Here is a 12,621-nt window from a genome sequence, read left to right as displayed (position 1 = left end):
TGGACCTCATCCCTCACCATTCACTTGCCCCATTATGTGCCTAGCTGAAACCATAATGGATGGGAAAAAAGGCTTCTTTAGTGTTCATAGAACAAAAATTAATTCAAAAAAACATTTTAAATATGAAAATTAAAATTTTTTGTAGACCATAATGTTGAAAATGCTGTTCAAAAGTCAGTATTCTTAACATGGTAAAACAAAGTGTTCTAACGTATTCAGTTTAAATATGAACTGAAGATGATCCAATTAGAGGGTGGAAGTGTTTCTAAATAATTTGTTTGATACTTGAAGCAAACAGTTTTATTTTTGTCTGATTTTTTGTTATGATGTCAAATTTTGAATATTTCTGTGAAATATAATTATTTCATTACAAATGATTATTTTTTATTAGACAAGAAGGATGGCGATTAGAACATGAAGACATTAAAGATAAAAATTCACCAATTGTATTTAAAGGAGTTGTATATAATGAAATGAAAGGTGTTTTTGTAAGTAGTTTGTTAATTAATGATGGAACTAATTATCATAATTTTATGTGGATAACTCATCAGTTACCTATGTTTAAAAATCAGTTTGGAAGCAGGTGCAGGTTATATGATGTATGCTAGTGCTGATTTCAACTTGCAATTACAAATTTATCAAACAGCTTTTTCTTTGTCTAAACTTGCCAGGGGCAGTATTAAAAACATGAAAATTTTTTGTACACCCACAGACATATTCATCTGCCATTGTAATTTTTCCTGAATTTATCTAAAATATATATATGCTTGTTCTGTCTTTAGCTCTCTTTAATTCATTTTTAGTGTGTCAGTCTATTCTAACTCTTATTGTCAAACATTCCTTGTCCCTTCTTAGTGTACATTCTCAAGACATACCCTAACTGTGTACCAAATTTCAACTTTTAACTCCTAACCGTTTTGGCTCTGCACTTATTATCATTATCAACTCATCTCGATTATACTGTATTATAAAGATTAGTGTGTGTTATGTTGTGTATATTTTTGTGAGTGACTGTTATTGAGATATTTTTAGTGAGTGTTTGATCTTATATTTGAGCTGGTGTTTTTATACATTGATGCATCTGTTTGGCAACTTGTTGTTTAATATTTTCAAGTGTTGCTTGTGGGATAAAGTTATATATAATTGTCCCTTTTTAATCAACAACCCTCTGTTCTGAAACATTGTGATATGGATGTTTTTGTATGAATTTGTCATGAATGTCTGTTTGTTTGCTGTCATGTTTGATTCCAGTTTTGTGATGGTATAGTAAATACAGATGATAAATTTGCTTATGTCTTGAGTTCATTTCATTTGTTGGTGTGGTTTTCTGATCTTGGTACTCAGTGGCAGTATTGCCACAAAGCATTTTGGTTGGGTTCTATGTGTTGTCCATTGTGTGTGTGAGGTAGTGAATGTGTTTGTGATGTAATAGCCATTCACTACTGGTGGTCAAAGGAGACTATGGCAGAATTTTTGAATGTGAGTTTGTCTACTGCCCACTGACACAGGCCTAAGAAGGCCTGCTTTGTGAGTTAGACAAAGACTTTTAAACTGAGTAATATCCAAGCCAGTTTTATGTAGAGAGCATGTCACAACCATTTTTCATTTTATTCACAGAAGTGGGTGTACTTGTCTATTTTAAGCCAAGTATTTATAAATCATGGGGAACAGATGTTTAGTAGTTACTTATTCTGGGTCAGACACTATTTGTGGGTCAATCTTTGCTTTATTTCTCTACATAGACCTTACTGGTATGGCTGGCCCTACTGGACACACATGCTTTTGCTGATTTTACTGTATTGTTTATTGGAACAATTGAGCTCGTTTTGACAAGTGGTGACTAGTGAGAGAGTTATTATTATTATTTGAAATAAAATAAAATAGAAATGAAGCGAAACAATAAAAAAATTTGACTACCGTTTATATTTTCAATACTTATACAAGTTTAAGAGATTCTATCTCAATTATTTCATTTTTTTCATTTGTTCTATTTGACTTCTTTTATAATTATATCTGCAATGAATTACTTTGAAAATAAAACAAAAGAAGTAAGGGCAAAAAGAGTATTTGAAACAAAAAAATGATCACAATCACTTTAGAAGTGTGGGTTTTGCAAAGGTTTTATTTCTGTTCTAGCAATTAATTGTATGATATGTACAAATGTGGATTATGTGCTGTTATATGTTATCTGCATGAAATTATGGTAATTAATGTTTATTATATTATTGAAAATGTTTCTTTTATTTAATAAACTGTATTTTTATATTTATTTTAGTGTGATTCCTGCCAAATGTTTGCTCAAACTCTTCAAAATAAACTTTTTCCATCTCTCGCATATTCATATGTTAGTGGAGGCATTCCAGAAGATATTCCCAGTCTTACATGGGAAATGTTGAAACAATTTCATTCAACATATTATCATCCAAGTAATGCTAGGTATTTATTACTTTATAGAATAAATTTAAAATAAGAAGAGCTGGATTATAATTTTATAGAACATGATTTTTTGGATTAAGAGTTTATAAATTATCATTTCTATCCTTTTGCAATATTAGTTTCTAATTTGCTTTTCTTTGATCAGAATTGTTAAATTATATGCCTTAGTATATTTCTTTCTTAGATTATTTCTCATTATCCAATTTTAATAAAGTTATATTGGCATCACTCACTCATTTATTCTTTTGCTGATATGAAATGTTTGAATGAAAGCAGATTTCTTACAGAAAAACAAAGTGGTACAATTCAAAGGTGCTATTCAACACATTACCAAAGAAAATATGAAATTTCCAAAAAGCAAAATGTTTTGTACTAACTTTGAACCCTTCATATCTTGTATGATGTGAAGGCATCTGAACTCTTAATTAATTTAAGTGTTATCTACTTATTTTTAAAGACTTTTTTATAATTATTATTATTAATTTGCTGTACATTATTTTAAGTTACAGCATTTTATTTTGTCTTACCATCAGTTATTTTTTTATTAAATTTTTAAACTATTTTTTACAGTTATTTAATCACTATACATAAAATTAAAATTGTTTATATAAAGAATTATAAATTGCAACAAATGTGGAGAGTGGTGTAAAATGACACTCTAAATCAGTGATTCTCAAACTTTTTCGATCCACCGCCCCCTTTGTTCCATAAAGTTATACTCAACGCCCCCCGTGTGAGAAAGGATTGGAAATATTCTTAGGAAAACTTTTCTATGAATCTCACAACTTTGTGCCCTTACCGTACATTGTTCTCGACATCTGGAAACCATTAAATGCAATGTTCCCTCTTATCCGTTTGACAGAGGAAAGGGAACTTTTACCTTTGATCATCGTTCAGTACCCTGCCTCCAGCGCCCCCTAGATTTACTCACCGCCCACAAGGGGGTGTTATCACCCACTTTGAGAAACGCTGCTCTAAATGCAGAGTTAGAGCTCCTAGCAAAATTTAACACATTTTGATGCTTAGATACTTCATCTTCAAATGCTCTTAGGTTACAAATTTGAATTTGCAATCTAAGACAATCTGCAAAGATGGAGCATCTCAGCTTTAAAAATGTTAGTGTAAAATAAATACAATTTAAAGTGTTGCTGTTTACCATCAAGAAATTGAAGTATGTCTTGATATTATTTTTAAATTTTTGCTTTATTTATAGTACATTTATTATAATAATTAAATTATATTCATATAAATAAACATATATTTTACATCTGTAATTATATAATTTGATAAATCTATACTTCATATATTTTGTAAAATTAAAATTTTATTGTACTTTTAACAAATTAAAATATGTACTTCCATACATTTTTAGTATTTAAAATTATTTACTATAACATAAAATCAGTTTATCATCTGATTTCTTAGAACTCAATTGCATTACAGCTGCACAGATTTATAGCATTTCAGAAGATTTATATTTTAAAAGAAATAAATTAAATTTTCTCAAAATTGAATTTTTAATTATTAACTAAAGAAATTCATTGAAAAAACTCTAAGATTCTTTGTTGTTTGCATTTTAAATTTAATTTCAAAAGTTGATACAGTCTAAAAATCTGCAAATAATTATACAAATGTTTTTTGCATTCTTAATTACAGCTCAAACCTTTTCCTCTTTAACAAAAATTAGACAATTTATTCATATTCTATGTTTTATAAGAATAGAGAAACAGATTTAATACAGTGTATTAAAGTGATTAGAAAGTGTGGTGATTTGTAAATTTTTAGACTTCTGTATAAAATTGTTCATTTAAATTTAAAATGCAAATGATTTCAATTTTAAATATAAAAGAAAGTTTATATATTTAAATAATTTTATCAGAGAAGGATTTTCTTGTTGCACATTGCATAATCTAATTGTAGTACAGTTAAACCTCTGAACAATGCCATTGTTTGGAGGTTATTTTGTATCCATTTTTGTTCAACATTCCTAAAAAATGGCTGCTGTTTAGAGAGAGCTGTTATGGGAGATTAAACTGTATTAATAAATAACTATACTACATTAGCATTCCTCTTTATTCTTTTAAAATGAGAAATAGAATTTAATTAAGAAATATAAGATTTTTTTTCAAAAATAACAGAAAATGTTGAACCGAAACAATTGGTTTCATTATTATGTTAATATATAAATATTAATATAAAGATGGCAAGTTTCATTCATTAAAATTTCTGAGAATACAATCTGTACAGAAAGTTAGGTCCTTCAAAGTAGCAAGCTGATACTTTTACTGTTTGCAAAATCAATGTGTGAAAAAAGCAGAACATTTCAGTTGAAATAATTTGAAAATACTTTAAATTATATAATCATGATAATAGAACTTTGCTACATAAATAGTATGTAAATTCCAATGTCTTTTTTTTGTGTAGTGAAACAGAAAAAATTAATTTATTTATTATATTTATTATGAAATTGTAAATAATTAGAAAACTTAATGAAATTTTTCTACACAATTTATGATAGGAAAATATGTTTGCAAAGATGACAAAATTGATTATAGATAATTATCAATCTAAGTATCTACAGAATCTGTTTAAAAAGTTTTCAGTTCAGTACAAAAATAACTCAGGGATTTATATATACTTAGTAAAGTTGCAATAATCCAAAATAATGGACTGAAGATATTTTAGATAATTAAAAAACTTGGATAACATGGAATGTTAGTACAAGATGATAAACAAAGTACAGTGGTGCCTCATACTTCAGATTTAATTCATTACAGAAGGCTATTCGAACTCTGAATTGTTTGAAGTTCGAAGCAATTTTTTCCATTAGAAATAATGGAAAAAATGAATTAATCTATTCCCAGCCCTAAACAGTACCCATTTCGATAAACTTTAAACTGCAAATACACATAATTTACAGTAAACCTGACACAATTAAATGCCCTAAATAATAAATTAAAACACAAAAAAATAAATAAAATATGTAAATAATGTATAATAAAATGAAAATTGCATTTACTGGTCGCACACTGTTGACTTAGCATCTTAAATATAACTGCCAGATATGCCACAGGTTACTGCTTTCATGCTTCATGATAAGCTCCTTTTCATCTCAGTCTTTTTCAAGCTTTCCTTTTACTAGTTAGACTTTAAAGAATTAAAAACCAGTAATGGAAACCTAATTAAATGATAGTTAGACTTTGTTGCTTCCATACACTTTTTGGCTACCATGAATAATAAGTAAAGGTTTTATTAGGTTTGCAAAAAGTCTCTGCAAAATTATTAACAGTTTGGATTACTTAACATAATCATACTAGATATTTGATTTAATTATAACAGTTGTGAATTTATTGCTAATTTGAAATTATATTCTTTGTTCAGTAGCTTATTTTACATTTCTAGTGAATTTTTCATTCCATACACAGTTCAATCTTTGAAGCATCATTTGAACTTCGAAGCAAATTTTTGTCGAATTTGGTGTTTGAACTCTGAAGCAGTTGAAGTTAGAGATGTTCAAAGTATGAGGTACCACTGTACAAGGATATAGTTATAAAATCAATTTAATGATGATTATAATTAAATTCTTTGAAACTTTATTAAACTTTATATTGTGAGAAGTAACCAGAGTAAATTCTCTTAAAAAGTTTTAGAGCCTTTCTTTTTTAAAAGTTTAAGTGTATAGTCAAAATACGTAAAAGAAACTGTGCCATACTACATTCTCTTGTCTTTGTTGACAAATATTCTACCACAGTTCATCTCAGATAATGTGGAATCTTGATTAAACAGGTCTTGGTTAATCAAGACTCTATTGTATGTTATATATTAAAATATGATATAAAACATTTATAGCCTTTATTGATAAATTGGTATATAAAATATATGAACTTTTTAATGGCTGAATAGTTGAGATAGTAAAGGTATCTGCTTGCTATCATACTTTGAATGACTAAACTTCAAGGCCAGATTTGATCCTCAGAAAAATTTCAAAGTCTGGTGGAGTCATAATGGGCACAAAAGGTATACCTGTACCTTGCTTCTGGTGTTTGCAGGATGGAAAGAGTTAAAACAAAATTTGGTTAAAAAAATTGAAAATTTATTTATTTAGAAAAATTTTTACAGCTTTCAAAATAAAGATAATTAGCATCTGAAAATAGATTTATAAGTGTAAATAAATCTTATAAGTGTAAATAAAACTGTATTAATAAGACAGTTTTCATAAACAGATGTGCAGTTTAATCTGATACACTTTATATTATGTTAATTGATTATATTTACATACTGTTTAACATTTCGACAAGCACTTAGTCACTTGATAACAGAATTTTAAAAAAATTAAATATGGAAAATTAGATTATAATTTTTTTTTAATCTAGACAATTCTGTTTATATGAATTTACTAAAAATACTCAAGCAAACAAGTTAATTGAATAATGTGCAACTTAATTATTAAAACTAAATGATGTTTACAACAATAAAACTTCTTGAATTATTGATTAAGCAAATTTAATTATCAAATGTGCTTGTGTTGGTGTTTTACCATTAAATTATTAATTTCATTTACAAATTATGGTGTTTAAATATAATTATAAAGATGATTTTAGTTTTTAATTAATGCATGCATTAAATATTTTATGAATATGATTACTATATTACACTATTGCATAAAATTGTTTTTCTTATGTTTAATTTACATTGTTTTGAATGAAAATTAATGTATTGCTTTGAATTTAAGGTGAATTTGTTTACATTATAAATTTAAAATTAGACATTTCTTAAATTCAAGATATTCTTTGTTACTTGCTCACCAGTGTTTGAGTGGATAAAGACACTGAACACTGGTAGTTGGTCTTAGGTTTGTACCTTGCCATCAGGCTGGCCATAAGAGGTTTTCCTGGTTTTTTCACATTAGTAACACCTAAATAGGGGTCAGTTTATCCACACAGTCCTTTGGGGATGTATTCCTTCTAAGCAGATCACCCAGGCGCTGCATGGCCATACAAACAGTTCAATCTTTCTCACTCTTTAAATTATAAGGAAGAACTTCCAATTTGTTCTCTCTTCCCAAAGAAGATAAAGTTGTAATTTAATTGAAAGAACTAGCAAATACAATTTTAATTAATAAATAATAAAAAAATTTCCAGGACAATAAATATATTCTAAAATTCAAAAATTATTTTGAGAATTTTAAACCATATTTATCATTGTGGCCATTTCTTTTTTATTGTCTATTAATATGTTTTTATAATTGTGCCACTGATGGAGGAATTTTTTTTAACTTTTTACATGTTGAGGTGGATGTTGAGCCTTCAATGAAAGGTCGACTCCACTGTAAGACTGTTATGTTTCCAAAGTGTGACAAGGATAAAATGTGAAGACATTTTTGTATTCTTCAATTATTTTGTGAATTCTTAAAATAATTTTAATTTTTATATTTTTGTGTATTCTTTTAGATATTTTGAAAAATAAACACCAAAAGACAGTTCTATAATTTTAGTTGTAAAACTTAGTGTGTGATGCAGTCTTCTTATCTATTTAAAATATAATTAACATAAATGTAATTCTATGTATAGATACATTATTAACATTTTTACTTTTTAATTTTTTTTTAAACTATATATATATATTTTTTAAAACTTTATGTTGTCTGTCTGAAAATTTAATTTGTGAAAGTTAGGATGCACTTTAAATTTGAAGTCATTATACATTAAGCAGTCATCATCATCATTATTTATATGCACCAATATGTACACAAAAAGAGAATAAGAGACCAATTCACTTACAGATGAATAACGGAAATAAATATAATATATAAACTTGACTATAGTTTATATATTATAGTCAAGAATATATTAATTTAAGAACTGTGTTCAAGATCACTTCTCCCTTGCTTTCTATCTTCGGTCATTTATATTACTGTACGCAGTATAAGATCTTTATAGTCACCAGTTAAGATTTTACTAATGTATTCTATGAGATTGTATTAGATTTCCCATGTTTTTTCTCTTGGTTGATCATATAACACCATAATCTCAGAATGAAGGTGATCTTTCCCCCAACTTGGTGTTTCAAACCATTTGCTTATTCTTTCATAGTGCTAATCTTCCTTAGTCTGATATAGGTTTCTGTATCCCTAATTTAGAGATTTGAAATTTTCAAGTTATTCAAGTGTTTCACAATTATTTATATATTATTGAATTGGAAAGATGTCTATAATGTCTTGCATTTTGAACTATTGATGTAGTCCACTATAATTATTAAAAATTTTAACATTTCATGCATTCATCTACACATCTACTCATGTTTATGCATATACAAGGTGTCCTGTAAGTCTGGAATCATAGAAGTTAAGTTCTTTGTTTCTTCTTCTACAGCTTATTTTTATAATGAAGTTGCCAAAGAGTTGTAAGGAGCTGCATCCAGATTTCTATTAATCACATTCAGCAGTCTGGATGCAGCCTGTTAAACTCTTCTGTGATTTTACACTGACTACAGATCCCACCATCAAAATAACTTGAATTTGTTCCTTCTTAATCAATGCTATGCTTTATCTGTAAAAGAATAAGCAAAGGTTAATATAATTTCTATGGTTACAGACTTATAGGACACCTTGTATAAACACAATATTCAAGACTATTTTTTAAAATTATTATCATCATCATCATTGTTTCTATTTCTTCAATTTTTAACTGGTAGTCCTTTTAGTTTAGTAGATGATGATACCTATTTGATATTATGGTTCATTAATCTATAGGCATTATAACTCATATATTACTGTTGTTTGAAATAAAATCCAAATTTTTGATTTGTACTTCTTTGCCATGATATAATACAAATCAAATCAATTATTTTTGTGATAATTTTTTTAAAGCAAATTGGTTATAATTTTTATATTTGCAGAATTTTCACTTATGGAAATATGCCATTAGAGTCTCATCTACAGTTAATTGATGAACTTGCTTTGTCAAAATTTTCCAAGATACTTATTGATGTGGAATTTAAAAATCAATCAAAATGGTCCAGTCCGGTAAGAATTTAATTGAAACATTTAAAAAATCAGTTTTAAATAATTATCTTAAACAATAAACTTCTAAATGTAATGTAGGAGACACATTATATTAGCTGTCAAGCTGATCCTATGGCACCTAATCCTGACAAACAGACAACTGTTAGTGTTGGTTATCTCTTAAATGAGTAAGTCTCTTAGTTTTATATTTATTATGAATATCAAATTTGTATAGGGTGTTTATAAAGTCCCTATATATTTCAGAGAAATAATGGAGAATTCTGTTAAATTCAATTGTAAAGCTGTAAAAGATAAACATTTATTGAATGTTTAAGATTAAGGCCCATAATCGAATAGAAAAATTGCTTTACTAGAGTATAAAATGTATATATAAGTCAAAATTGAATGTTATTAGACATTTGTTTATCATCAAGATACATTTGGAACACCATTATAGTGGTAATGCAAAACAAACAATGCATTGCCATGATAATGCATTGTTTCAAGCATTTCCAAGGATATTTAAACAAATTCTGATAATAGACAAATGTCAAAAGTGCTTGATTTTGATTTATTTGTAAGTTAGGCTTCAGTAAACAAATTTTTCTATTATATTTAGTTTTTGTGAAGCCTTTTATGCATAAATGTAATTTCAAAATTTTATAGATGGTTAAATTGAGTGGCATGAATTGGCACGTGGTTTTTCTGTGATGGCATTTTTTTACTGCATGTTTTGAGAAGTGGTCATTCAGATCCTGGTTTGTCTTTAATAGATGCCATTCATTTGAATTTATTCAATGATTCTTAGAATTATCTTGTATGTAGAACTGGGTTATAGAAAAATAAAAGTATTGCTATACTAAAGTTATCAGAACTGTATTTAAGAACTGAAATGTTTTCAGTTTAAATTTAAGTCAACTCCAGTATTGGACAAATTTTCTAAACAAAATAGAATGCTTAAATATTTGTAGTTTTGAATTGTCAGGTTTTTTTAGTTTTTCTTGGCTTATGAAATTTAATTTCATTCTTGATTAATGTTGCTATTATACAAGGACAGTTTTTTCCAACTTCCGATGGTCCATAAAAAAAGGACAAGTGTAAATAACAAAATTAATTTATCACCAAAAGTTAGGCACAAACATGGTTACTTTTTGACATAATCACCATGAAAATTGAGGCATTTGTCATATCTGTGGACGAGCTTTTCCATCCCCTTTTCATAGAACGTTGCCGCCAGTGAATTGAGATGGCCTTAACAATGTTGTTTTGAAGATTGTCATTAGTCACTAACCTCTGCCCTCCTAGCCACGTTTTCAGTTCAGAAAAGAGGTGGAAGTCTTCACACATTAAAAAGTTCCAAGCTGGGTAGAAGTCTTCACCACCTTTAAACACCCAGCATATAGTCTGATTTAGTGCCAAGTGACTTCCACTCTTTTCTGAACAGAAAAAGTGGCTAGGAGGGCAGAGGTTCAGACTAATGATGGTCTTTGAAACAAGGTTAGGGTCTATTTCAAGTCATTGGCTGCAATGTTCTATGAAGAGGGGATGGAAAAGCTCGTCCATAGATATGACAAATGCCTCAATCTTCACGGTGATTATGTTGAAAAGTAACTATGTTTGTACTTAACTTTTGGTAATAAATTCATTTTGTAATTTACACTTGTCTTTTTTTTATGGACCATTGGAGGTTGAAAAAAACAGCCTATTTATATCCTTATATATTCATCTTCACAGAACTTTGCAATAGAAAACATTAGAGACTTTATAAACAACCTGTTTTAGATTAATTTAATTTGATAAAATTTACTATAGATTTAGAATTTTTGGTAAGTGGTTACCTTCAAAAAAATTAAACATTAAATATAATTTTTAGTATAAGAGACACTCGTGAAACATTTACTCTTTCTATACTCTCCAATCTCTTAACGGATGGACCAAATTCACCTCTTTATCAAGCATTAATTGAGTCTGGAATGGGATCTGATTTCAGTCCTTCAACTGGGTAAAATTTTTGTTAAATCTATTTAAAATGTATCTCTTGTTTCCAAAATTATTAAAAATTGTATTTTTGTGCTTGTTAGATATGATAATCATACAAAACAGAGTTATTTTACTGTTGGTCTTCAAGGTATTTCAAAAGATGATGTAGAGAAAGTGACAAACATAATAGAAAAAACAATTGATGATGTAATAAAGTAAGTGGTTAAACTAAACTGAATAAATATAAATCATAAACAGAATGGTGTTTACTAATATACAGTTGTTTATTTATTTATTTATTTTTTTGTAATTTGAATGTGCTCTTTTGATAATCAATTGCAGTAAGGGATTTTTACAAGAAAGAATTGAAGGAATTTTACACTTTATTGAACTAAGTACTAAACACCAAACAAGTAATTTTGGATTGCAATTAACTATGGTAAATTTTTATCCAATAATTTGAATCAAATTTGTTAGAAATTTGGATGTAAAATTCCAAAATTTTCAGTTTTATTACTTTTTTAATTCATAAAATATGACAGATTTGATTTTTAAGAATATAACTTTGTATGTAAGACAGTAAATTCTACATGGAATCATGGTGGAGATCCCATTGAAGCTTTAAAAGTCAATGAACATGTTGAATGGTTTAAGCAACAGCTGAAAAAGAATCCTAGATTCTTGCAAGATAAACTTAAATACTATTTTAAGGTAGGAGAATATTATATAACATTTAATTATTTTTAAGTGATGCATTAAATTATATTTTTTTAACAATAGGAGAATTCACATAGATTGACATTAATTATGAATCCCAAAGATGATTATGAAAAAGAAAAATTAAGTATAGAGAAAGAATTGCTTCAGAATAAATTAAAAAATCTACAAGAGTCTGATAAGGAAAACATTTATAGTAATGGTTGGTTGATAGTTTCTCATTGCTTTATTTTCAGTTAAAAATTAACTTATAAAGTACTATTTTCCAATTACACTTTATTATTGAATTATTATTTTAACATATTCTATGTATACTAATTCTATATGTAAGGTTTGGAATTAGCAAAGAAACAGTCTGAAGTTGAAGACGTTTCAGTTTTACCAACATTACACATTGATGAAGTAGAAAAAACTTTTGAAGCAACACATGTCGAAAGAATTACTTTAAGTAAATATGTATCCAAAATTTAAATATACATTTTGTT

At 27.5% G+C, this 12,621-nt stretch overlaps 1 protein-coding gene across 1 annotated transcript in view; it reads left to right on the top strand.

Moving 5' to 3' along the window:
- LOC136976070 (presequence protease, mitochondrial-like) overlaps window positions 1–12,621 on the top strand; it is a 61,396-nt gene that overhangs the window by 36,961 nt on the left and 11,814 nt on the right. Inside the window, exons 7-16 of the mRNA XM_067271261.1 lie at window positions 392–488; window positions 2,276–2,436; window positions 9,334–9,460; window positions 9,539–9,627; window positions 11,313–11,441; window positions 11,521–11,634; window positions 11,762–11,858; window positions 11,996–12,130; window positions 12,200–12,338; window positions 12,468–12,584. Of these exons, the coding sequence (XP_067127362.1) occupies window positions 392–488; window positions 2,276–2,436; window positions 9,334–9,460; window positions 9,539–9,627; window positions 11,313–11,441; window positions 11,521–11,634; window positions 11,762–11,858; window positions 11,996–12,130; window positions 12,200–12,338; window positions 12,468–12,584 (1,205 nt within the window). The remainder of the gene's footprint in view (window positions 1–391; window positions 489–2,275; window positions 2,437–9,333; window positions 9,461–9,538; window positions 9,628–11,312; window positions 11,442–11,520; window positions 11,635–11,761; window positions 11,859–11,995; window positions 12,131–12,199; window positions 12,339–12,467; window positions 12,585–12,621) is intronic.

Source organism: Centruroides vittatus, unplaced genomic scaffold (assembly GCF_030686945.1).
Source record: "Centruroides vittatus isolate TY-2023 unplaced genomic scaffold, ASM3068694v2 contig_393, whole genome shotgun sequence".
NCBI lineage: Eukaryota > Metazoa > Arthropoda > Arachnida > Scorpiones > Buthidae > Centruroides > Centruroides vittatus.
The sequence above is the reverse complement of the archived record's forward strand: the minus strand, read 5'-3'. Positions and strand labels throughout refer to the sequence as shown.